Source organism: Hemicordylus capensis, chromosome 5 (assembly GCF_027244095.1).
Source record: "Hemicordylus capensis ecotype Gifberg chromosome 5, rHemCap1.1.pri, whole genome shotgun sequence".
NCBI lineage: Eukaryota > Metazoa > Chordata > Lepidosauria > Squamata > Cordylidae > Hemicordylus > Hemicordylus capensis.
In genome coordinates, this window is record NC_069661.1 from 105008406 (window position 1) to 105035103 (window position 26698).

Genomic DNA, 26698 nt, shown 5'->3' on the forward strand with positions numbered 1-26698 from the left:
AGGCCAAGCTGAAGACAGATCATCCTGGAGAGAATCTATCTGTGTGGTCACTAAGAGTCGACACCGACTTGATGGCACTTAATCAAACTGCAATGATGTTTGTTTTCACTGGAGCCTAGGTGAACTTTCCTCCTTGGCAAACAGTAACCCCAGGGTGGGGGTGATTTGAACTGGGACCATGGCAGGGAGTAGGGCAAAAGCCTCCCCCACATTCCTGATCCACAGAGGGCACAATCTGCCTGCTACAGAGAAATTAAGCCCGTCAACACTAATTACAGGCATAATGTAATGTGTACTTTAGCCCTAAGAGATTGATTACTTAGTTGCATTTGCTGTTATGAATAGAGATATTTCTTTGATTGCTTTCAAATAATCCCCTCCTATACTTTGGGAAAGAGAAAATAAAGTCTGTGTAGAATTATATTAACTGCCTATCTGAGTCCTTGGACCATAAGATACCTGCAATTATTTTTCCTATCTATCTATCTATCTATCTATCTATCTATCTATCTATCTATCTATTTATTTATTACTATTTATATCCCGCCTCTCAAGTAAACTAAAGAACCTACTGGATATAAGCAGCAGATAAAACATTAAAAAGCATCTTTAAAGATGTGTTTTTAATTGTTTTTGAAAAACACTGTTGGAGAGTATGGTGAAGCTCTTCGGGGAGGGCGTTCCAAAGCCGAGGGACCACCACTGAAAAGGCCATCTTTAGTCCCCACCAACTGGATCTCTGTCTTCCTTGGTAAATAGTAACGCCAGTGCCATTAGCAGGGTCTGAGATGCCGAGCAGAGGGCCTTGGCAGGTCCATATAGGCGAATGCGGTCCAACAGGTATCCCAGTCCCAAGCCGTGTAGAGCATTAGAAGTCAAGACCAGCACCTTGAATCTAGCCCGGAAGCAAACTGGTAACCAATGAAACTGCTGCAGGATGGATATGACACTCATGAAGCTACTTGCGCCCACAAGCATCCTTGCAGCAGCATACTGGACCAGATGAAGCTTCTGAATCGTCTTCAAGGGCAGCCCCGCGTAAAGTGCATTGTAGTATTCCAGTCTGGATGTTACCAGAGCATGAATGACTGTGTTCCATGTTCTCTGCATGCTATTTATGACAGGAACCTGTTGTTTATATTCTTGTCCAAAATGCCAATTATCCAACAAGGAAAATACCAAAGTGCCTCCACAAAACAGAGGCTGCTTTTACACTTCTAAGACTGAATAATCAATGAGTGTCATTGTTACAATTCTTTTAACATACACTGTGATTCAGCACCCCATTTACCTTTGCATTCTGAACAGTAAAGCTTTTAAAATAAAATAAAAAGTGACTTTGTTAGCAATGAGCTACAGTTCAACTTCTGTGGATGTGCTGGCATAACCAGCAATTAAGAGCAAATCTTAAGTCTACATAATACAGAAATTGCCAACAGGTGACAAAAGACCATTTCTACATTTCCATTTCAGATCTCAGAGTGGGGAAAAAAACTCTTTATGTGCACACGAAGATCCCAGTAAAGTTGTCTATTTTGGTTAACTTACTGGTTGAAGAGCATACACATACACTGCCTTTGTCCATTATGTGATATTACTACTGGTAAAAATTTTCAAAGCCCTGAGGCAAGATGGTTCTCCAATCTCTTATGAAGAAAAGGGGACCAGCTCTCCTACTTCTCCCTGTAAAATACATCTCTCTTTATACACATCAGTTAGAGCCTGCAGCCAAGCTTTGGATGGCAAATTTCAAAGACACATCCCTTCTCCCCCACTCACCACCTAGCTGTGTAATTAGCAAACAATGGGATAATTTCTCTCTCTCTCCGTTCTTGCCCGTTTCTTTTTCCCATCTCTCACTCATCCTCTTACCTTCTTGGTCATCGCTTTTCCTCCTGCCTGTGTCTATCTCTTTCATCATATTCTCTCTCTCTAGTGCCCACTTCTTTCACCCTCATCCATCTGTGTCTCTCCCATCATCTAACTGCCCATCACTCTCCCAGTGAGACAGTTCACACATTCCTCAATAGGGTAGGACAAGTTTTTTTTAACCTCCCAGGCAAAACTTTCTCCAAGGTCTCAGGAGAAGGGTTTTGTTTTTGTTTTTTAAACCTTCTCCAAGGTCTCAGGAAGAGAGCTTTTCCTTCTATCTAGAGATTTAAAGAATCCAACTTAGGACCTTGTGCATGCAGGGTACACAGAGTGGGGGCCAGTGAGGGCGGTGCGAGGGTGCGGGAGGGCGATGGCAAGAGAAAAGTCTTTACCAGCGATCCTGCCAGCATTTGGAAGCTGTGTGGAGCAGCCGTGCCCCGCCCGGCATCCTGCACAGTGGCTGCCCTGCCTATGGCACTCATGTGGACACTGCACATGCACAATGACCATTTCCATGGTCCGCAACACTATGCCAACTATGCAAATGGCTGCCGTCATGCGCGGAGGCCAGGTGAGTGCCATACATGGGGTAGCCACCATGCAGGATGCTGGGCGAGGTGCTGCCGCTCCCCATAGCTTCCATGAACCAGCACTAGAGACTTTTAAGGGCACGTCTCGCCACTGCCCCCCCCCCGCCCTCCCTGGCTGCCACTGGGTACACAGAAATATAGGAAGCTGCTTTATATCAAGTCAGGCCCTTGGTCCATCTAGCTCAGTGTTTTCGGTACCGACTGGCAGCAGCTCTCCTGGTTTCAGGCAGGAGTCTTTCCCAGGCCAATCTGGAGACACCAGGGATTGAACCTGGAACCTTCTGCTTGCAAAGCAGATACTCTGCCACTCAAGGTTACTGCATCTGATGGCTTCTGCCATCATCGTCTCTCAGAACCATGCCATGAGCTCACTAGGTGGCCTTAGGCGAGAGGGACACAGTTTCCTCAGTTTTGGTTTCTCCATCAGCAAGATGGGAATAACAATCCTTAAAGGGTTATTGTAAGGATTGCCGGGCTAGCGTGCAATATAAAATACTAAGCAATGTCTTCACAATCAGGATCACAAGAAATGTAAGAACTTTTAGGAGGATTTTTTTTAAAAAAGAGATGTCCAAGAGAAAGAAAGAGAAAAATCTACAGCTGCACTACAGATTTTAGGGTAGTTAGGTAAAACATTATTTTTATACCCACAACAAAACATGGACCTGCAGATGTTTTCAAGCAAGCTTCTAAAAGCCTCATGCGAGTCTTCTGGAGCTCCGGGTTGTCCCATTCTTCTGGTTCTACTCCCCAATACAGGTCGATGACCTGGAAATTCAACAAACACCATTGTTGTTAATGTACCATGTGGTTTAACGTTCTGATACAAAATGATGAAAACAGGTAAGTGGCCTGGTGTTTACTACTTGTTCCTAACAGGAAGGACACAGAACCTTAAAGACTGAGGCTGATTTCTTGACTAATGGTGTGGCGGCACAGAATGCAAATTCCCTTCAATGCCAAGTTTTTCTGAGCATGCAGTGGGGCGGATGTTTTGCTGATCTACCTCCCTTGCAAGAATGCTCCCTACGACCCAGAAGCACGTCTGGGTCACAAGCAGCCAGGGCTGAGCAACCCTCGGGGAACTACTTCCAGGCTGCAGGGAGTGCTCTGGAGGGAAAAGCAAAAACTGGGCCCGACACCTGCTTGTGCAGCATGACTCTGCATTAGTAAATGCTGCAGAGGTGGTTTGCATGCTGCGCTTCCACACCATTAGTCAAGATGTCAGCCAGTGGGGCTAGAGATTAATTTAAGCGCATGCAACGCAGCTGTGTAATTACTTATTCTTTGTTAAAAAAAAAAATCCAGATTAACTCCTACACGTATGCTATTTGATGAGGAAGGAAAACTCCCATCGACACAGATGAGAGCTCTCTTGCTGAGTCAAATAGTACAAGACGCAAAGGATTAAAGCCCCCTCCTCCAGGAATAGGGCCATCCCATGCATGCTATTTTACAAACAAACAAGCAAGCACATAGCTGCATAGCTGTACTTAAAGTGACATCTAGTCTGGCCATTACAGCCAAACTAGACAAGCAACTGCGAGATGCATTTGACGAGAAAATCATCAAATTGGGTGTCCTGCAGGATTTTCTTTTTTGTTGTTCAAAGCAGCTATGGAGGCTGGAATTGCTTTCAGGAAGTAGCTCTGGATTAAAGGGATGCTTAACCCTTTTCCTTATGTCATTTTCCTCTCTAAATTCTCCCCCATTTCTCCCCAACTCTTTGCCCCACAGGAGAAAACAAATAAGCATCTATGTTGCCAGCCCATCCTATAATGCTTTGAAAGGTTGGGGGGGGGGGAACCACCCATCCCCACAGATTTATCTGCATCTCTTCTAGTTTCACTTACAAATTTGTTTCTATCTGTTCTGGATCCATTCACACTGTTGAATAGATGGAGTACCAGTATTGCTTTCTCAATCTCTATATATGAAGTACTAGTGATTCTTTACCGTCTACATCAATCTTCAGTGACTTTGATATCCTTCATACATTACACTTATACTGTGGCAATTTTGAAGAATACATCTAAAAACATAAAGTATGTGTGCAACTAACATGTGGTTGAAAGTATGGCTTACTCCATACCAGCACATTGGTCAAAGGCCCTGGACTGGCTGCAGTCCCCTTTTGAGTCTACGCTCCCTTTAAATCTGTTGCTGTGTACTGTGTGAAATGGCCTTTAGCTTATGTTAGTCTTTAAGGTAGTTCTCATGACCAGCTCTACCTGGACTAGAGCAGCCCTACCTGGGTAGAGCTGGTTGTGAGAAGCGCTGGGATCAGTCCTGATCCTGAGGTTCCCCAGCCGGGTAGCCCGGGTTTTAAACCTGGATTAAAAGTGAGGGAGGAGGGTGTGCACCTTCCTCCCTCACTGCCCGGTCGTGTGGAAGCTTGGGCTGCCGGCAGCCCAAGCTTCCACAGAGCTGGGCAGAAGGAGCACCCAGCAGTGGGGAAATCCTCCAATGCATTGGGTGCCTCACACAGTGCATTGTGGGATGCAGGAGGACCCAGCCTGCTTTCCCCCCTCACCCTTGCTGCTCCCAGAGCTCTTGCGAACTGGTAGTGTGGGTGCACTGTGCTTCGGACCCCAAGAGTAGATCTGATCTTGTGACTGAAGGCAGGGAGGCTCCTGCCTTCGCGTCCAGCCCTCACCAGCCCCAGCTCGTGTGAACGACCCTCTAGGGTTGCAAATGCTTGAAACCAAACACTTTGGTTGAGTGGACTCAGTGTGGGCCCAGTGGGTAGAACCAGGGAGCTGGAACCCAATGGTTTGGGGCACACAGGCCTGCATTGTGGGGCACGTCCGATGGTGGGCCTCAGAGTTTTTGGGTGATCCCAGAGGCAGACCTCAGCCCAAAGCCTATCAGTTTGTCTAAGGCAAAGGTTCCCAACCTTGGATCCTCAGGTGCTGTTGGACTACATGTCTCATCATCCCTAGGCAATGGCAATGGGCATGGTGGAAGCTGCAGTTTAACAACACCTGGGAACCCAAAGTTGAGGACCCCAGACTAAGGTGCACAGCTAAAAATATAGCCTTGTCTTGCCCCTTACTTATTTGGCAGCTTATTCCCTCCCACCCACAATGGGGTGAAAAAGCCTTGCCCCTTGGGTTGTTTTTTTTTAACAACCGACCTCAAAAAAAAAAAAAAAAAAAAAAAGGAAGGCAAACCAGGTCCATGCTCGTTCCTTGGTTGGTTAGCAACTCCAGCTATATACTGTGGAGTGGATAGTCAGTAACAATGGGATAGGATAATCACAATGCCATTCTCTTTTTGCCACAATATTTTGTTTTGGAAGCAATAGCCCCTATGAATATAAAATGGCAGATGGCTTGCTGTTCAGATTTTCCTTTGTGCCTACAAATCTAATTTGAATAACGTTAATAGGATGCAAGTTAGTGCACAGGGGAAGAAAAGCTGCTACATTTATTTAAAGAGTTTAAGTAATACAGTGTGGTCTCACTTCATATTTTAGCTTACATAGAAGGTACAATGTTGCAAGGCAGTTTTTAAAGAAGCAAATCTTGTGAAGTCATCTTGGTCCACATATCGGGCATGCCAGCAGATCACATGCCTCCTCTGCCCTTGCTAGTTCTTAGAGCCAATGTACCCATGAAGGCCGCAATGTGGAGATCAGCCCTTCCCTGTGATGGCATACACAGGATATTTGTGTGCCGGGGTGGGGTTGAGGGGCTACTGTTGTGATACTCCACGTGGAGCAAGGAGGGAGGGGAAGTTGTAGCTGCTAATATCATCTATCATTTGATCGGTGCCAACAATGCGCTCTTCAGTGAGTCTGGGCTCACAGGCAGGCAAAATCAGGCTAGTGGAGCCAAGCCTGGTTTTACCTGAGCGTGACAACTGACGGGATCACGCTCGATCCTGGCAGTGCCTTGGCGGCAAACCCACCAAGCCGGCTACCCTCTTAAACAGGCTTAAGAGAGTGAGCACTCTCTTAACCCCATTTTTCTGATCGTCTGCCAGCCCCAGCTGCTTGTAGTTGGGGCTGAGAGACTGCGAGGTTCTCGGTTGTCATCGGGGGAATCCCCATATGCACTGTGCACTCGCGCAGGATATTATGGGGGTTCCAGGGCGGGTGGGCCTTCCATGCCTCCTGGCTCCCCAACTCTCCACAAAGGCAGCTGCATGTCTGGGCACGTGATCTCCCCAGACCGACAGAGTTTATTGGATCATCTGAAGGGGAGGTAAGCTTTTTGAGGCTTCCTCCACTGCCCCTTCAAGCCCTTTCACAGAGATCGTGAGAAAGGGCTCAATGAGTCACAAGAGGATAGGAACTGCACCTTATAAACTCATCCATAAACTTTAGGCTCTAAATGCCTGTGGTAATGCTCCTTTCCATCTTAAAAGAAAACCTTGAAAAACTAGATTGTATAGACATCTCTTGTATGGACACTCCTCTTGAATATGGGTTGCAGTTTGTGGTATCTTAAACAAGCCTTTTGCATTATTCTCCTCTTTCCTTCCATCTTTTATTTTGTTTCTTTTTCACCTCCTGGTAAAGACTGCTGGAAACATCTCTCTTCTTCTTTTTGTATTTATATCTTCTCTACTGCTGTTTATCTCTATTTGATGTTATTGCTGAATTCCATTGTATTCTCTATTGTGTATCCCAGGTCTCAGCCATTCTGCTCAAACTCTCGGGTTCAAAGAGTTTGAATTAAATAGCTGGAAGCATTTATTGGCTCACTTGATTATTTCAAGGATAAGAAACATAAGTAGCCTGCACAAAGTCAAACAATTGTACAAAGATATGGACAATTTTTTTTAAGTGTGCGTTCCTATGTGATAAGAACTTTTATTAATTTAGCTCATTTTTACCCTACTGAAATAATTCTAATTCAGTGTTTACTTTCTATTGCATACAGTTTGCAGAGGAATCCCCACAAGAAGGTAACCTGATAAAACCTTGGGAGGTGAAAGTTTGTGCTGGTGCAAATAACGACAGGAACATTAAAATTGTTTTGCTGGATCAGACCATGAGTCTACATAACCCAGCAGTCTGTTTTCAACAGCAGAGAGCCAGATGCCCCTGGAAGCTGCTAAGCTGGACATGGAAGTAAACCCCACCTCCAGTTTGTCAGCAGTATCTGGTGCTCATACAGGTAGACTGTTTTTGAGCATGGGAATTTCATTCAGCTATTGTGGATAACAGCTGCTGAAAGACTAACTCGGCTGCACTAGTAGCTTAACAATTACTTTTTAACTTAAGACTACCTTTATTTGCACTGGAAGGATATTGTGCAAAATATAATTCTTCTGAACAAATCTGCTCATTAGGCTTTTCCTAAAAACTAGCTGGCCTCTAGTTCGCTGCTGCCACCAAACCCCCACCCTGCTGTCACCGTCTTCTTCCCCGCCCACCTGTGTCCGCTGCTGTTTCCCCCGCCTGCCCGCCCCCGCTGCTGTTTCTCCCCTGTGCTTCTCCCGCCTGCCGCTACTTCACCCACCCACTCGCTCGCTGCCACCAGTGGCGTTTTATGCCACCCGCAGGTCTCTCTCTTCCCCCCACTGGCCAGTTTTGTTTTCTCCTGCCAGCCATTTTGCTTCCCCGCCGCCATTTTCTTTCCTCTTGCCCATCTCTGTCGCTAGCTGCTTGTGAACTCTCGTGAGAGCTGCCATGCATAAGATTAGCGACGGGTATGCCTAAGAGAAATATATATAAAGAAGATAACTACCGCATGGTAGCAAAATAAAGGGTAAAACCCATAAGTGTAGCTTTCCAAGAGTGTGGGATGCATCTATCTATCTATATATTTATTTCTCTAAGACGTCCCTGTGGCTAATCCCATGTGTGGCAGCTCTCGCGAGGGTTGGCAAGCAGCTGCCGATTAGCCATGGGGATGTGGAGAAAAAAACGGTAGTGGAGGCTGGCTGGTGGAGAAAACGGTGGTGGGCAGAAGGAGGCAGCGCAGGAGGGGAAGTGGCAGCCATAGAGGGTATGTGGCAGCCAGGCCGGCCGGCCAAGGAGGGCAAGTGGCGGCCAGGCTGGCTGGCTGAGGAGGGAGAATAAGCTGGTGGGAGGAGAACGAACTGGGGCTGGGCAGGGGGAGGGAACAAAATGGGGCTGAAGGTGGGGGGAGACAGGGAGAACTAGGGCGCAGATGCTCTGCACCAGGTCAGCTAGTTATCATATATTTCCATGGTATAACACTGAGTATCTCTGTGTAAAGGACAAATGCATCTGTAGTTTTACATGGCTGATTCCCCCAAATTATCCTTAGGAGTTGTGCTTTGATGAAGGAAGGTGCCAAGAATTCTCTCAGAGATCCATAATCCATCACAAAGCTACAGTTCCCAGGGTTCCTTAGGGACAAGGAACAACTATTGCTAAACCTGTTGAAGTTTGCTGTGACCTCTAGTAACCAGAGGCGTAACTAGGGAAAACGGCGCCCGGGGCAAGCACTGAAATGGCGCCCCCCCGCGCCCCCAACATACTACATTATACTTAGGTTTTTCCTCACAAGCGCCCGGTGCCGCCGCCATGCCAGGCCACTGACTGGCCGCCAGGCGCCAGCAAAGCAATGGGGGGGGGGGCGCGGGCAGCGCGGAAGGGACCGCTCGTGGGGGAGGGGGTGCTGACATGCTCCCTTGACTGCTGCAGCGCTGCTGCACTGAGCAGGAAACATTTGTATTAACAAAAAATTTAAAAAAAAATTAAAAATTTTTTTTGTCATGGCGGTGCCCCCCATGTGACCAGAAAAGATGGCGCCCGGGGCACGTGCCCCCCTGCCCCCCCTATAGTTATGCCTCTGCTAGTAACAAGACCTTTTCTTCTAAAGGCACTATCCATTGGAACCTCATCAACAGTCTATATTTGGAAGTTCTGTCATTAAAAGATAGTGGGGTTCCCTTTTTAATATTTATCTTTGACCTAAGGTTCTGAATCCAAAACCACAAGAATCTCCAAGACCCGGAAGATATATTTGATATGCATATGAAACCCATATGATTCCTAGAGGACTACAGGAACCAACATTAGGGATATGTGAGCTGGCTTGGCTCAAAGGCTTGCCCCTGAACTGAACTGAGGGGTGATGGTCCAAGGGTGAGTTGGGCCAGGCCCCCGCCTCATGAGCTGACTCGACATAAAGGGGAATCCGGCAAGGATTCCCCAAAGAGCTAAATACGGTGAAGGGGGCAGGGGCGAAAGAAAAGGTAGCCTTGCCCTTTAAGCCCATTATGGGCCTCGGATAGGTGGCTTCTTCCACCCCCGCTGGCCTCCTAAATGACTGCGTGGCTGTACAGTGCGTCCTCCCATCATCTGGGAGGCTGGCGTGGTGGTGGTAGAAGGAGCCCCCACTGCCTCTGCCATCCCTGTATAAAGCCTGAACCAGGCCGTGGGGTGGCCAGTAGGTCACTTTGGAGGCCAGCAGGGGTCGGGTGGAAGGAGCCCCCACCACGCCCATGCCTTTATTTTAAGGGTGAAAAAACTTAAAGGGTAAGGCTACAGTTTCCCTGCCCATCCCCCCCCCCCGCATTCAGCCCTTTACTTGTAAAGGGGGATCCTTGCCAGACTCCCCTTTACAAGTATACCCGAGTCTCAAGCCGGCTTCCAGCTGGTGGGCCACTGTGTGAAACAGGGTGCTGGACTAGATGGGCCGTGGGCCTGATCCAGCAGGGCTGTTCTTATGTTCTTATGAGCTGAACTGGGTAATTTGGTTCCATGCACATCCCTAACTGACATATGTAACTGTACTTCTTCACATGTGAATGGATACATGATATAAATATAAATATAAATATTTTTTTTAAATGAAGATTACAAAACAAACATTTATTTAATATCAGTATTCACACTTTGTACAGTCAAGTCTCAACAGCAATTCAGTGACCTTTAAAAAGAAAGGAACTTGCAAGAGAAAAGCCTGGCCTTCAGCACAAGTTGGCATACTGCTGCCCCAGTTCCAGTTTTCATGTGCCAAGCATAATAACGTCATTGCAGCTCAGTGTTTTTGACTACTGAGCTGCAATAATTTGATGCCTGATTGGGTAGGCTCACATACTGCTGTACAAAATAAGAACCTAATCCCTTCCCACCCCCTTTTTTGCTCTCATGTGTTGTCCAAAGCTACTCAAAGCTGATATTTTTGTGTCATGGTCCGGTCACAGTATTACTGTTGCAGGGAGAAAGTCAACAGAAGCTAAGAAGTTTGGTGCAAGATAAGTAATCCATTATGGATGAGGTTCTGAATGGTGGTGCTCTCAAACTGATAAACTAATAGTGGATAACCAACATGTATAGATGGTGGGCAGCCACTGAGATAATCAAAGGAATCATAGCATAAAACACACTCAAAAAGACATATAAAGAGGGACAACATACATAGGTGTTTGCATGCCTGTGTCTGCAATATCAAAGCTAGTATGGGTGAGTTAGAGAGCCTAGTATTAGGAGGGAGCATAGGTATGGTGGGAAGGTCAGAAAACTGGTGATAATCAGCTGGACACCGTTATCACAGAAAATAGTAGCTACTGAGCAGGATGCACTGGTAGTAGAATTCCTATATATGGCGGGCAGTAAAAGCAATAAATGAGAAACCTAATGAGGAAAAAAACCCACTGTGAGGAGAAACACCAGGCCAAAAAATAATATAGTACTGAGGCCATACTATCACTCTTCCTAAACAAAACTCTGATGGTGCTCTTGAGCAGGAAAAATAAACCAGACAAAAAACAAAATGTTGTGTTACTCACATTGACTGGGTAAAGAGAGCCAGCGTGGTGTAGTGGTTAGAGTACTGGACTAGGATTGGGGAGAGCCGAGTTCAGATCCCCAACCCCATTCAGCCATGATACTAGCTGGGTGACTCTGGGCCAGTCACTTCTCTCTCAGCCTAACCTACTTCACAGGGTTGTTGTGAAAGAGAAACTCAAGTATGTAGTACACCGCTCTGGGCTCCTTGGAGGAAGAGCGGGATATAAATGTAATAATAATAAACTATTCAACACCAATGAAAGAAAGCAGGCCTACAAGAAAGAACAAGTCAAGAACTGAGCAGAAAAATGGAAAAATAAGCCACTGCATGGTCAATATTTGCACAATATAAGTGGAAAATCAGACATCACCAAGACCTAGCAATGGCTTAAGAATGGCAACTTGAAGAAAGAAACAGAGGTTTAATACTGGCTGCACAAGAACAGGCACTAAGAACAAATGCAATAAGAGCAAAAGTCAAAAAATTCACCACAAACAGCAAGTGCCGCCTTTGTAAAGAAGCAGATGAAACAGTGGACCACCTAATCAGTTGTTGTAAAAAGATTGCACAGACTGACTACAAACAAAGGCATGACAAGGTAGCAGGGATGATACACTGGAACATCTGCAAAAAATACAAGCTACCTGTAGCCAAGAATTGGTGGGACCATAAAATTGAAAAAGTTGTTGAAAATGAAGATGTAAAAATATTATGGGACTTCCGACTACAAACAGACAAACATCTGCCACACAATACACCAGATATAATTGTAGTCGAGAAGGAAGAAAAACAAGCCAAAATAATCGACATAGCAATACCAGGGGATAGCACAATAGAAGAAAAAGAAATAGAAAAAATCACAAAATACAAAGATCTACAAATTGAAATTGAAAGGCTGCGGCAGAAAAAGAACCAAATAATCCCAGTGGTAATTGGCGCCCTGGATGCAGTTCCAAAAGACCTTGAAGAGCACCTCAACACCATAGGGGCCACAGAAATAACCATCAGCCAATTACAAAAAGCAGCTTTACTGGGAACAGCCTATATTCTGTGACGATATCTATAACAATTGACAATAAAATTCTGGCATCCCAGGTCCTTGGGAAGGATTCGATGTCTGGATAAAACAAACCAGTCAATAACACCTGTCTGACTGTGTAAAATAATAATATAAATAAATAATAAATGAACATTCTTTTTTGTTGTGCCTGAGCAGGCACACCAATGAGATCATTCAGAATCTACTAGAGCTTAACTTCGAGGATTCTGCCATGAGCCCTGCCCCTCCACAGTAAGTGTACATGATGAAAAGGGTGTGGCCTGCACCCTCCCATTCAGTTCTTCTTTAACCACCACACAATGGCATTCTGAGCCAGTTTCTCTTGGCTTATCCAAGCAAATCCTGAGGCTATTCTCACGATTGCAGAAAATTGGGCTAGCCTCCGCTAGCCCGATTTTCTGTAATTGTGAGAACCACTGGGCTCGGCTGCAAGCTGGGGTTCTAGAGCGGGTAACCCGCTCAAGTACCCCTTCCCTAAAACCGGGTTTGCGGAGTGAGCACTCCGCAAACCCGGTTTTCAAGATGTGAGTAGCTGTGGCGCGGCTCCGCCTACTCATGAGGAGACCCCCAGAGGGGAGGCAAAAAGCCACCTCCCGGCTCCGGGGGTCTCTCCAGTATGCCCTGCGCGCTGCACGGCCCCCGAAGTCCCCAGCCCCCGCCGACTCCGTCCCGGAGCTGGCAATCGCCCAGGGCTCCCGCTTGCTTGTGTGTGGCGAGAGCGGTTTGCGGGCTCAACTTTGCAAACCAGTTCTCACTGATCGTGAGACCCGGCTCCCTGTCTCACTTGCTTGGACAAGCCAAGAGAAAAGTCCTCTCAGTCAGCAGGAGATTCTTTCACTGCAGCTGCTTGCACTGGATTGTTCAATATATTGGCTCTGGATTGGAGGATGACTTCCAACATTCTCCTCCTTAGTTGGGCTCTTGAAATCATACCAATCCCAGAAACTTGATTAAGTGCTGTCAGGTTGGTGTCGACTCTTAGCGACCACATAGATAGATCCTCTTCAGGATGATCTGTCTTCAACTTGGCCTTTAAGGTCTCTCAGTGGTACATTCGTTGCTGTCGTAATATAGTCCATCCACTCTATAATAAACTGGGGCCTTGGTTTATTTTTGGATAGGCACCCCAATGCTAAGCAGGGTATGCCCCAGTTTATTGCTGGATGGGCACCCAAATACTAAGAAGGGTGGGCCCTGGTTTATTTTTGGATGGGCACCCAGAATTCTAAGCAAGATGGGCCCTGGTTTATTTTTGGATGGGCACCCAGGATGCTAAGCAGGGTGGGCCCCAGTTTATTTCTGGATGGGCACCCAGAATGCTAAACAGAATGGGCCCCCATTTATTTTTGGATGGGTGCCTGAGCTCCTAAGCAGGGTGGGGCCTGGTTTATTTTTGGATGGGTACCCAAAATGCTAAGCAGGGTGGGTCCCAGTTTATTTTTAGATGGGTGCCCTGGCTGCTAAGCAGGGTGGGCCCAGTTTATTTCTGGATGGGTGTCCTAAATGCTAAGCAGGGTGGTCCCCAGTTTATTTTTGGATGCACATTTGGCTGCTAAGCAGGGTGGGCCCCAGTTTATTTTTAAAAAAATCATTTTTGTTTATTAAAAAATAAAAATAGCATGTATACATCTCTTGAACTTCCAGAAATTATGTCACAATCCAAAAATTATAAGTCACAATCCAAGATTCAACTTCCCTCCTTTGCCAACACTCCCCCTCATACCAGATATTGCAGAGAACGAAGAACAATGAATTAATTAAAATCGTACTCAAGAAAAACCAAATCTTGGGTGTGGATATTGAACAGATGCTGTATTAAAATTTATAAAAGGTTCCCAATTTAGAGCAAATAATTCATCTGAGTTATTTCTTAAATAAGCTGTGATCTTAGCCTTAGAGGCATATTCCCATAACTTTAATAACCATTCATCCAAGGTCAGGACTGCTTGTAATCTCCAATTAGCCGCATAAAAAATCCTGGCTGCAGTAATCATGTATAAAGACAACTCTGTATATTTAGTAAGTATATAAGCTTTAGTCATATTTAACAGAAAAAGTTCAGGTAAGTAAGGAAAGTGTATCTTTAAAATTTCTTGCATCTTAGAGTGGATTTTCTTCCAAAATTGTTGTGCTTTACTGCAAGTCCACCACATATGATAGAATGTCCCCACATGGGTCTTACATTTCCAACAAACTCCAGAATTATTACTGTCCATCTTTGCAATCTTTGTGGGAATAATGTACCAGATGTGCTTCAGACATGTGCCAGGCATCTCCAGAGCTCCATATTATTTCAGAGACAAGACTCTGTCCCTCTCCAAAGTCAGCCAATCAAAGACCAGTCAATATTGTTCAGACTCCGGCAACCACTGATTTAATACCAAGTGGTGTCCAGAACTGTTGCCAAATTATTATGGATGCACTCACCAATTAACACAATCGTATTCAACATATATGTAAGAGCAAAACTGCCTAGCAAATCCAAAAGTGCAATCAATTTAAGAAGAGAGAATGTCCTGCGAATACAGGAATGAGTTAAAAGCAACTTGAAGAAAAGGTAAAGAGGTCAAATCTTGTCAGGAAGCTTGTAGGTATTTGAAGACCACTATACAGTAATAGGGGCTCAGACAAAATGTACACCATTAAAAAGGAAATGAACAAATCTGTGGGGATGAGACCATGGTTAAAAAACTGTGTCAAGAAAGCCATAAATGGGAAGAAAACATCCTTCAAAAGTCAAGCTCAGGCAAAACAAATGTAAGTGGATGATAAAAGCCTGGTTCACACAGATGTTCCAATCTAGGTCTAATGTGGGTTACTGATATTAGCGTGATTGTGTGAACCCACGGCAAGGTGGGAATTTCAGATTAATCTCGAGCTATAAACCACCTTGGCATGGGTTCACACAATTACGGTAATGTCAGTAACTCACATTAAACCTAGATTTGAATGACTGTATGTAGGTAATCTGTGGAGCAAATTGCTAAAGACATAGAAACAATGAAGAAATGTTTCCTCAAACTATTGAGAGCAGAAAACCAGCTAGGGAGGTAGTAAAACGTTTAGCAACAATAGTATGAAAGGATTGCTGAAGGAGATAATCAAGTCCGCTGGTCTACTGGAGTTTCTATCTACTATTTTTGGGTTTGCAGGGTAGGGGCTCAGAGTAACTATGCCAGAAAGGGCAAGTTACACCATCTTTACCCCATTTTCTGGTCCCACTAATGCACATTGTCCGGATTCTGGCCCTCCCTGTTGTATCCATTGCTTTAGGTGGTTCACATGGAATCGCTTGTGCTGTTGGGCTCCAGTCTCACAGACAATCTCATAATTAACTGGACCCAACTTGCAGATCACTCTGAATGGACCCTCTTACCGGCCCGGGCTGGAAGTTCTGTCCTACTGACAGTAGCCAGAAGGGACCAAAAACTATCATACCTCTGGCCTGCAAGTACCCCTGGCCCGCAAAAGCTATTGTACCTCTGTACTTCTTGCATAAAACTGTTGTTACCCTCCACCAGACCTGTCCATGATAATCAATGCATGGCAGCCATTGGGCTAAATGCTGGTCCCGGGTTACCCCTTCCGCAAACCCTTAGGGCCCACAAGGTTGGATTGCATTCCTGGTCCATTTTAAAGGTGGGATTCCCCCAATAAGTCTGGAGCACTGGGTTCTGCTTTTCAGGGCTCCGCGGAGTGGGCCCTTTGTCTGGCTCCTCCTAATGCTCAGAAGTCCTGTTCCCCGGCTCCATCTCAGTGGCTAAGATCGTTGATGCCTCAGGAGTGGTGATGTCATGCATCAACACCCAAAAGCTTGGGATGTCACATCCTAATAGAAGGGGCCATGGCAAATCAGGCACGACCAACAGATCAAAGAGACATACAGTCCCTCTTAATTCTACCTGCCTCTGGACCTGCTGAAACTGTTTCTGGGTCAAGTAGACACAAGCTACTCTCACCCCTGGGAGGTTGGCAGGCACCAAGGATTCTTGAATCATTGACACTGAACTCCCCAAATCCATGAGGGCTTGTACAAACAGCTGGTTGATCTTAGCAGTCAGCCAAAAAGGTGCTTTCTCTGCCTCATCTGAGAGCCTGGCCCATGCAGTGAACTCTACCCAACCACACTCCATAGGAGGGCATTTTCACTTGCCACATGTATAATATGGACCCTTTGACTAGGGCCCTTGGCGATTGGCTGGCTCTTCTCATTCCAGGATGTTATCTGACCCTGCTTCTTCTAATTCCCAGTGACGCTGGCTTTCCTGATCTGGTGAGCCAAATCTATCCTGTCCAGTCCACACATGCCCCCTTTGACTAGGGCATGCCCTTCTCCCACCATCAGGTGCAGGGCCCATAAGCTGAGGGATCTTTGGCATGGTTCCTTTCTGGAGGGTTGCCCAAGGCTGTGCCACACTTCCCCCAATGCCAGCGTAATCTCCTCAACTATGGTCCCTCCATGCCTTGGCCACCTTGCCAGAAAGCCATGTTTTGAGGGTAGCACACAGAGTACCCCTCTCAATGTATTCCCAGCATAAGACCAGGGGATCATAGTCTCTTTGGCAAAAATTGGTCATTAAGCAACAGACCAAGCTTGGCAGCATGCCTTCAGGTTAGAGGCAACAAAATGAAAAAGGACGAGCCCACCCTCCTCTATCGGATGTGAGTCAGCAAGTAGACCTGTCAAAGTAAATTGTTTGGGAAGAGATTCTTCTACTCAGGGATAAGCATTTGGAATGCCTCTTAGCAAAGAGCACTGAAATGACTATTTCCTATCCCATTAAAATTGGGATTGGTTGGTTGACTAACAAGGATAAGGGAGAGACGCTCATAAATAAATAAATGATGTGTATCTGTACACTAGAAGACATCATGGTTCCTTGAGATTGTAAACACATAGTCTATCCACTGAACACAGGCACATTTGCATAGCTTGCTCCTGCCTTTGTCTAGAAGGACCCACTAAAGTGGCTAAGTCCATGTAGCAATGGACTCTCTTGTTTTGCACAGCAACTCCTTGCCCTTCGGGTTGATAGCTACTTGATTGAGTCAACAGTTGCCTCAGGGCATGTTTTTAGATATAAAAACCCCAGCCAGGACATCATGGCATCGGACTATGTTTGGATCCTGCAATCCTAGACTCTCACATGCTGCGAGCTGTGACTGCTACTCCCTTGCTCTTTCTCCCTGCTTCTACCCTACGCATTACTTGAGAGGAGGCACATCTGCCTGGCCATTGCCCAAGAAGGATAGGTAATGCTAACTTCTCCAGCCATCTATCTCTAAGTCTCCTTGCCTCTTTCTCCACTTTGCCTCCTCCACTCTCTAGGCACTTTGCACTGCAAGCCTCTAAGCAGGATCTCATTTGGAACTCTAGTCAAATTACTAAAAGCCTTTACCAAGTCATTTAGAACCTGAGCTCAATTATTGAATCACCTTGCCTAATTAACCTTTTGCCTTCTGTAATCTCCATTTTTACCTTTAATAAAGCTTTAAAACTTTAATTAAGCTTTTAAATGTCTCCTCTTCCTTTCAAAAAACACCAGACTTGCTTAAATTGATACTGAGGCTGAACTGCTTTGGGGCAGTTTTGGTAACACGCCTCAGTCACAGATAAGTTTTCTAACATCTGAGTAGCAGCCTTAAAGGTGGTTGGCTTACTTCAGCCAACCCAGGCCCTGGCCTCTGGAAACATTATGTGTAATTCCCTTATCCACTATTTTTGTCTTGCCCTCGGTCTGGGGCTTCAGCCACTGAAGAGCAGTGTCCTTCAACTGTGCTACAGTGACCCTGTTTAAAATTGAGACTGAGGAATCGCTGGCAGCATGTTTCTTCAATGATCTCATACCTATCAAGTACGGCCTGCTTTACTAAATCATAATCATTACTCTCCCCTGTGAGAAGTGCATGTGTAGGGTGTGTAGTGTAGGGTGGCCTGAGGTAGTCCCATCCAACTGGGGCCCAGAAGAGCAGCCCACTGAGGTTTGGGCCATAAGGCAGCTTCAGCAGTTCTTTCAAAAATAACAAGGGACACCTCCATATCATCCTCTGGGTTGAGTTTAATGAGATGAAATAGTAGCGTTGGAGGCCCACCTGCAGCCCCACTCCCTCCTGTCTCAAATGGTACTGGATTGTGTACCGCCAAGCCATCACACAGGCCCTTAATTAAGTCTGCCTGTGCGAAGTGCTGTTGTTGCACCAAGTCCCTTGTAATAATGGCCTGTTGTTCTACCAACCATTGCCCAGACTGCATTAGATCCATCGACATTTTGCCTGTCCAGTGGTTTCCAGCAGGTGGGCCAGCATCCCGGCTTACCTATAAACTGGTTCCATTTCTTATTGGTACTCACTCCTGGAATGAGAACTCCCAGGTTTCAGCACCATTTGTCAAGTCCCCTGGTCTACAGGGGTTCCTACCTGCAGTTTTCGGGTTTGCAGGCTAAGGTGTCAGAGTAAGTATGCCAGAGACGGGACGTTACGATACCTTTACCCCCTTTTCTGGACCAGTGGGTCCTGCGTCTTCCAGACAAGAGACCTCAGCCCTCATCGGAAGACAGCCCCTCATAACTGGCCTGCCTGTTTTTACATAACTCCTCACTGCTCCCACACATCTCGCAAGACATAGAACCACTCTGAAATCTCAGCCCTGGGTTCCACGCAATCGATGCAAACTCATACAAGAGTCTCCAAGACTCCAGCTCTCCCCATCCTTCCTCTTGACTGGGCTGTCAACATCTGAGCCACGACTGCCCCACCTCCACCTCTAATTGGGGCTGATGGGCTGGATGTATGTCATCAGCCAGGCCCGACCAGCTGCTGGGGTGAGTACCTCGAAGTTATCCCTGCCTCCTTCCGCCAAGGCGCTTTCCAGATTATACATTATAATTGTTTCGCTACATAACTGCTAAGTGTGCGTCCGTACTAACTGTGTTTTGACACCATCATGCATGCGATGACAGCAAGGTGTGGTTCGCACATGGGCAGCCTTCTTCCAGGTTTTATCTTTATGCTTTAGTGTTACAATGTTGCAAGTGTGTTCCAAAAAAAAAAAAAAGGAAAAAAAGAACTGTATTTTCCCATTTTAGGAGGACTGTCTCGCTGTTTCCGCCATGTAACATGGAGGGTTCATTCAGCAATTTCATGTTTCAATATCTTAATCTTCTCTCAGCTTTTGAAATTATATTCCCCCCCCCCCACTGCCAGGTGCTCTTCTGCAAAGGTGCATCTGTGCAATTTCCTTTTTATTTGCTTTCCACTCGTCTCCCTCCTCTGCTAATGTTAAAACTATTCTGATTATATTTCTTTTTGTATTTCTGTGATTAATTTTCTTTCAGTTCTTCCTTTCCTCTTTCCACCTCTGCCAGTAAGTTTTTTAATTAGTTTAAACAACTAATTGTCAGCCTTGGCAAGGAATAGTTAAGTTTGTGCAAGCTAGACTGCTCCCCCTGCAGGTGGCTTTGTGCAAAACCACCAAGATTTTTTTTTTAAGCCTCATCACATCGTCTCCCGCCTCCTCTGAGACCCCATTGGTCCAAAATGGGGCAGTAGAAGAGCACGTCTTACATACAATATGAACAGTCCCTGCTGGGAAAACACGTCGTTATGGGTGGCAATATGAATGGCCACAGCTGTACCACAAACTATGCAACAAACAGCTTCCATCTTTTATTTATGTTTTGAATACAATCCTGCCAAACCGAAGCATTTTATACCACCCCCTACCACTGTAGAGCTCAGAGTTGGGAAACCACCCCTGGTCTCAACAAAGTATAAAGAAACTGCAGAGAGACTACATACATTTTTTTTTTTTTGCATCAGCTTTCACTGCGGAAAATGGTGGAGGGATATTCACATTGGAAACATTGCTCTCAGGGAGGGGTTTCTGAGGAACTAAGTTAGGAAGATGTGGCAAAGGATTAGGTTCTACAGTTAACTGACATATCACAAAATCACAAGTCACTAGAGCCAGGCAACATTTGCCCAAGGGAGCGTAAAGAACTCAAATTTGAAGATGCGGACTTTTAAACAAAAATATGTAACTTATCATTAAAACAACCACCTTATCAGAAGATTGGAAGGCAGCTGATACAGCACAAAGTTCTAAAAAGGGAACTATAGTGATTTAGGAAATTACACTCCTGTCAGCCTAACTTCTGTCCCAGGCAGAGGCGTAACTAGGGAAAACAGCACCCGGGGCAAGCACTGAAATGGCGCCCCCTGCGCCCCCCCAACATACTACATTATACTTTGGTTTTTCCTCACAAACGCCTGCCGCCGCTGCCACCAAGCCAGGCCACTGACTGGCCGCCAGGCCCCAGCAAAGCAATGGGGGGGCGTGGGCGGCGCGGAAGGGACCGCTCGTGGGGGAGGGGGTGCCGACGCGCTCCCTTGACTGCTGCAGCGCTGCTGCACTGAGCAGGAAACATTTGTATTAACAAAACATTAAAAAAAATTTTTTTTGTCATGGCGGCGTCCCCCACGTGACCAGAAAATATGGCGCCCGGGGCACGTGCCCCCCCTGCCCCCCCTATAGTTACGCCTCTGGTCCCAGGGAAACTGCTAGAATTAAAGCTAGAATTGTTGAACACATAAAAGAATATGCCTTGCTGATATTAAGACAATGTAGCAGATTTTCCTTCTTTCAGAGAGAGACCTGCTGCAAGTGTCAGTTGCTCTATGGGAGGATTGCCATATTCTGGCTCTTCAAATCTGGGTGCTTAATTTACATATTATGTAAACTGGCTTGCAAATAATTTGCATATGAAAATTAGCTGCTGCACTTTCCAGTTGACTTGTATTTGCTCTGGATATCTACCAACAATAGTTGGGTAAGATATCTTCTCCTGACAATTTTCCTTGACATATTAACAGCAGCGATAGAACAACAACAACAACAACAAATGCACAGCTTTTAAATTAAGGCTGCAATTCTATACACACTTATTTGATAGAAGATCTGATTGAAATCAAGGGTGCCTACTTCTAAGTGCTTACTTCTAAGTAGGCATGCATTGAATGTAAAGCCAAGGAAGTCCTTAAACATTACAATACACCGCTTGGTAGCCAGGTAGTGATTCACATCAAAAGCAAGCTAGCCTCTCAACTGCCCAATAGAGATCCCTGCTGATAACAAACAAGGCAACATTCTTCAGGGGATTAATGTACTTGTGAAAGTAAAACAAGCCCAGCTAGCCTCCTGTGGTCTCTTCCTCTTTTAATCCAAGTCCAGTGGTTGAACAGAATAGTGACCGCACGTTTTGCTCCATAACACCACTTCTACAAGGGCTAGAGCTTAGCTTTTTCCCTTTGAAATTAAAGCTGAAATCCGGGCGAATCCAGGTGTGATGCTTAAAATCCGGGTGATACCCAGAATTCCAAGGGGATGGAACCCTATTCTATGGTTGTAGAAATGTAGAAGTGAAGAGGTTGGCAATCTGGCACCAGGGCAAGAAGACCACCCCCCTGCCCCCACCCCCAGTAAACAATGTGATGTGCTAAAATGGCTATTAAAAAGTCACATCTTTGTTCCGGCATTCTCAGACTGATTTCCCCCTCCCTTCTCAAGGCCATGGCTTTGTGTCTTTGCATCTTAGACCTTGAAGAGGCTTTAGAAACAGCAACACTGGCACGCTAAGCAGATGCCAAATAGATAATCTGAGTGAAACCATCTCATGTCTCCCTTGCAAAATTCTGCATTTATTTTCAGCTTCTTCCAAAAAACTTGAAATTACTCATGCAGCAAAGTGAAAGAAAAGATCTGACTAGTCACATCCATGACCCAATTACTAGAGATTTTCAGAAAATGTAAACAAAATGCTAGTGGCTGCATGTGCTTTGCAAGCTGCCTCAGGAGGCCTCCCTGAGCATTCAGGTATATGTCAACACTTAGTCTTTGGTTAAAATCATGGATGGCTCTCTGTTTTATTTTTGGAACTAGGGAAATCCTCTGAGGCTACATTCAGGCCACAGTTTCCCCTGTATTTTATATATCTGGCAGAGGTTTCATCCTCAATGTATTAAGCAAACTGAAATCCCCCTCCTGTTTTAGGGATGTGGAACAAAGTTCTTTCCAGTGCAAAATGCTTTCAAAAGGGGAGCTTTGCTTTGGAGGAGTGGAAGGAGGGAAACAAATGCTCAATCCTTTCCCTCTGTTTTCAGGCTGAAACTTCCCCTCCCCAGTGCCCAGCCTTTTCCTCTGTTCCTTTTTATGAGGGCCACTATGGCTACGGTCCGTGGCAGCCAGTAGGGGTGGGTGGGGCAGAGAATGAGCCACAAGTGCAGCTAATTCCCACTCTTCTTGCCCCATCCTGGCTGCCCTCCCCCTTGCCTCACCTGGTTGTGGAGAGAGGGGCGGGAAGGGAGGCAGGCAGGATGGGGTGGGGCAAGCAGGAATGAGTTGCGCATGCAGTTCATTCTCCGTCCTCCCAGCCCCACCCCTACTGGCTGCAGCATAATATGTACTTTGCCTGTTAGGTAAAGCTTGCCACTCTTAGTATAATGCCGTGTCACCCAATCTGTTACATTGATTAAATGAGCAAGACTAGCAGTCTGTAATGGATGACACCCACATTGCAGCTGACAGTGCATCCACCAGAACTGCATTGCCAGCATCCAGACTAAGCATCCAGGAGTTTAGGGCAAGCGTATTCAGAAAAGATGCTGGAAAGCATCCAAATTCCAGTCTGTGTTAATCATGACTGAGCACCACTGAAATTAATGGAACACAGTTAGTAATGACTAATTTGTCTCTTTGATTTCAGTGGCGCTCAGTCATGACTAACTAGTTTGGTTGGTGCTGCCCATCTCTCTTGCCCCAGCTTCCCAACCACTTTTAAAATTCAGAGTTCTTTGAAAAACCAGCTTGAGAATTCAGCTGCGTGACTGGCTAGAAGGAAACGTACAAAAAAGCTATGGCACCCTCATGGATGGGGCGTGAGCACTCACTTTTGGATCACAGTCTACGTACAGGGAAACAAGACTTCCCTGCCAAAATCAAATGCTCATAACTGGTAAACACTCTCAAAACAGTCACTTCTTGACATGAACAGACTTTTTAAGGCCATGATCCAGTCAAAATTATGACAACTGTGTCCATGAGAGGGGATTGGCATAGGAACCTTCTTGCTTCCACTGCTCAGCTGGCCCTCAGCCATTCATGAACATATTAGGGCTCATGACACAAGCTACCTGGGGTAACCCAGGCAGCTTGTGTCATCTGGAGCACCGTTTCTGGCTGCTCCAGCTGAGGGTAGTCCAACACTTCTACCTGCTCAGCAGGCAATCATCTGGGCAATCATCACCAGGCAGGTGGCTTCCCTGTCCTGCTGCCATTTTGGGCAGTGAGCTGGGGGGGGGAGGAGTGGCCGCGCCAAGTGTGGTGGCTGCTCTAATCAGAGCAGCCATTGTGCTGCTGGCACAGGACACTCTGGGATGCAGAAGAGCTTCCTCCTCCTGCTCCCAGCTTCGTCCTCCACCATGCCACTGCTTGTGTGAGCGCATGGTGCTGTGGAGGCTTCCATTTGTCTGCCAGGAAGGCAGGCAAGCTCCTGCCTTCCCTGCAGCCCTTCCAAGCAGCGGCCAGAGGTTGTGTGCATGACTTCATTGTCTACGGCTTGCTAAGAAACTAGTGCATGCTTCCTATATCCAGCCATCCCTCTTCTCCTGGGCCTCCCAAAATTACAATTAAGGTAAGAAATCTGAAGAGAAAAGGAATGGTTGCATGGATTAATGGAGTCATGTGCCAGCCTCCTGATGCAAGTAATAGCCAGTATGCTGATGTGTTCATATAGTTGAGAGCCAGCCAAGAAGGGAAAGAGGGCTTCATTGAGCCTTACTCTGATTTTTCCTATAGCTTCATCTGAATCCATGTGGAGATGGATCATGTCCTTAGTTTTTACAATTTTTTTTGCATGCAATGATAGAACAATGAGCTCTGGTATAATGTTCTCTGAATATATTTTGTTTGTAAGCCCAGTAGCATCACCGCGTGTATGCTGAATAAAGAAAGCGCTACCTGAAATTCCAGCCCGTAGTTTTCCCTGCAGAATTCCCGCAGCTTAGGATACACATGTTCTCGTAATGCACTTCTTTCTGCTACTGTGTCTGTAGATAGAGGGGGAAACAGCTGGTTAACAATATTTATGACAACTGTTTATTTAAACAGCCGTGTAGGTTTATGCAGAAGAGAGCAGTAATCTTAAAAATTGTGAGCACAAGCATAGTGTAGCACTCTGAATTCTATGCTCTAGGGAATGTCGTTGAATTGAAATGCTTGTTGTGACATTTACCAACGTTCAGTTTAATACTAATCCCGACAGTTCAACCATGTTCTGTAGACTCCTACATATTTTATAGTTAGCATTTTAAGCAGGGTTTTTTTTTTAGTTATCGCACAGGGCTGGTTTACACATTACATTTTGAAGTGTACACTTGTAAATGTAAAGGGTGAGCAAGTGGAGACAAACTTGTATTTGCAAACATATACTGTCTACTACATACATCCACCTATGAGTCAGCCAGAATTGGCTGGGCTCCACTGTTGTGTCAACTCTTAATGGCAAAAATGGATTTGTCATTCATAATGCTCACAGTTCTAAATCAATGTAGCATAGTAAAAGAGGAAAAAGTATATTCCTTCTTGGAGACTGCTTCAAACGTTTTCTGGGGTCAAAATTAAAACTTAAAAGCATCAGGTTGGTCCAGTTGTCCACCTAGTTGTCCACCTAGATACCTTTTACCTCAGGTCAACTTCCAACATTCCTCCCACCCCTGTTTTGTAAACGAACCTTCACTCAAGAGCAGTGCCTCTTAGATGAGGATTCAGTAACTGTTTATAATTCAGTAACTGCTGATCTATATCTATATCTATGTCTACACACACACACACACACACACACACACACACACACACACACACTTACGAACCTACAGTTTCCAGTCACTGAGATCAATTAACAGGCCTTGTAATTTTTCAGATTTTATCTGCAGAGTCAGCTCTATTCTTTTGAATCAGTACAAGGCAGACTACAGGAAACACACTTCTATACTTGTGGAGATTCAATTCCAGAGCCTAGCAGAGTGTGGGATGAGGGCAAATTCCAGACCTTCTTGGGTTGGTTCAGATGCCATGACTCAGTTGCAAAGTCAGCATTCTCAAGATCCCATGCATCAACTGAATCACCCAATTCATTAGATTTTGCCTTTCACATATTTATTCTAAATATTAGAATAAAAATGAAATGTTATGCAAATAGCAAGTTCTTGTCAAGTTTGTTCCTCTCTCTTCATAATGTCTGGGTTTTTAATTCCCTTTAATCCTATTTGTCTTCCAAGGTGGCATATACGTTTTCCTCCTTTAGCCTTACAACAATCCCATGAGGCTGATTGTCTGGACTAAGCTGAACAGGGATTTGTATTCTAATCTAACACATATGTTAATACCACTAATTAACCAATGTGTTCACTATGCTACTGGAGTTCAAGGTACTAGTTTTGTATCAGCTTCCCTTGTAAACACAAGTTATCTTATGTGGATTTAACTGAGAATTTTATTAAGAACTACTTCATTTTCTTCTCTTCTTTTCCTCTTCCTTTCCCTCTGTCCTCCTGACTGCACCTGCCCTGCCCACTCTCGGATCTCCAGTGGGACAACCTTCTAAATAACCAAACAGATTATTAGATAGGATATAATAGTACTCCATGTCCTAACTTCATTATCACATATGTTTTCCTGCCCTTATTGGCAGTAGCAGCCAATAATATGGAGAGGTGGGTGATAGGCAGTAAAACTCACACAGATCAGGACATGAGTTGAATGGTACATGGTATTACTGGAGGGCTACCAGTACATAGGGCTTAGTTCCACCCTAATTAAATTATGACCTTTAAAAGATAGACTTCAGGTCAGTTTATTTTGCTAGTAGAAACAGCCATAATTTTTGCAACTTTGTCAGTAATTAAAGGATCCTGATCAGAGTAAAAGTTGTCTAATCTGCCCAGATATTTGGTGATAATGAGCACAATAACAAAATGAGCGTCACGATAATAGTGGCAATACAAAAGTACATGGATCACAGTTTTGACCTTATCCAAATCACAAAGGCAGGTATGTTCATCATAGTGAATTTTCTGAATTCTTCCTACAAGTAAATTAGAGGGAAGTACACTGTAACACACCAGCGTGAACACTCTTCGGTATTTCAAGACTGAAAGACTAAAATGATATTTAGCTGGAACAAACCTATCTACAGAGCTCACAAAGGTATAAACTGGAGCCAAACTCAGGTCCCTTTGAAGCTCTATGTCATATACAGTATATATTGTTTAATAGGCATCTTGTAAAGCCAGTATAATATAATGTCTTTACAACTTATATGGCATGGAAGTTAAGATGAATACTCTAACTTGTACTTTCAACACTTTTTAGCACATGAATGAAAATCTAAAGCACTCTTGTC

General features: G+C 45.2%; 1 protein-coding gene across 4 annotated transcripts in view; it reads right to left on the bottom strand.

Annotated features, from left to right (window-relative positions):
- The window catches only part of NWD2 (NACHT and WD repeat domain containing 2), a 98142-nt gene that overhangs the window by 34549 nt on the left and 36895 nt on the right, over positions 1-26698 (bottom strand). The window contains exons 2-3 of one of the 4 annotated variants that reach the window (XM_053256089.1): positions 24256-24344; positions 3114-3230 (exon numbers count right to left, since the gene is read on the bottom strand). In XM_053256089.1, coding sequence (XP_053112064.1) covers positions 3114-3230; positions 24256-24344 — 206 coding nt within the window. Of the gene's footprint in view, positions 1-3109; positions 3231-24255; positions 24345-26698 lie in introns of those variants that run through there. The other 3 variants (XM_053256090.1, XM_053256091.1, XM_053256092.1) reach the window with 3 other exon arrangements.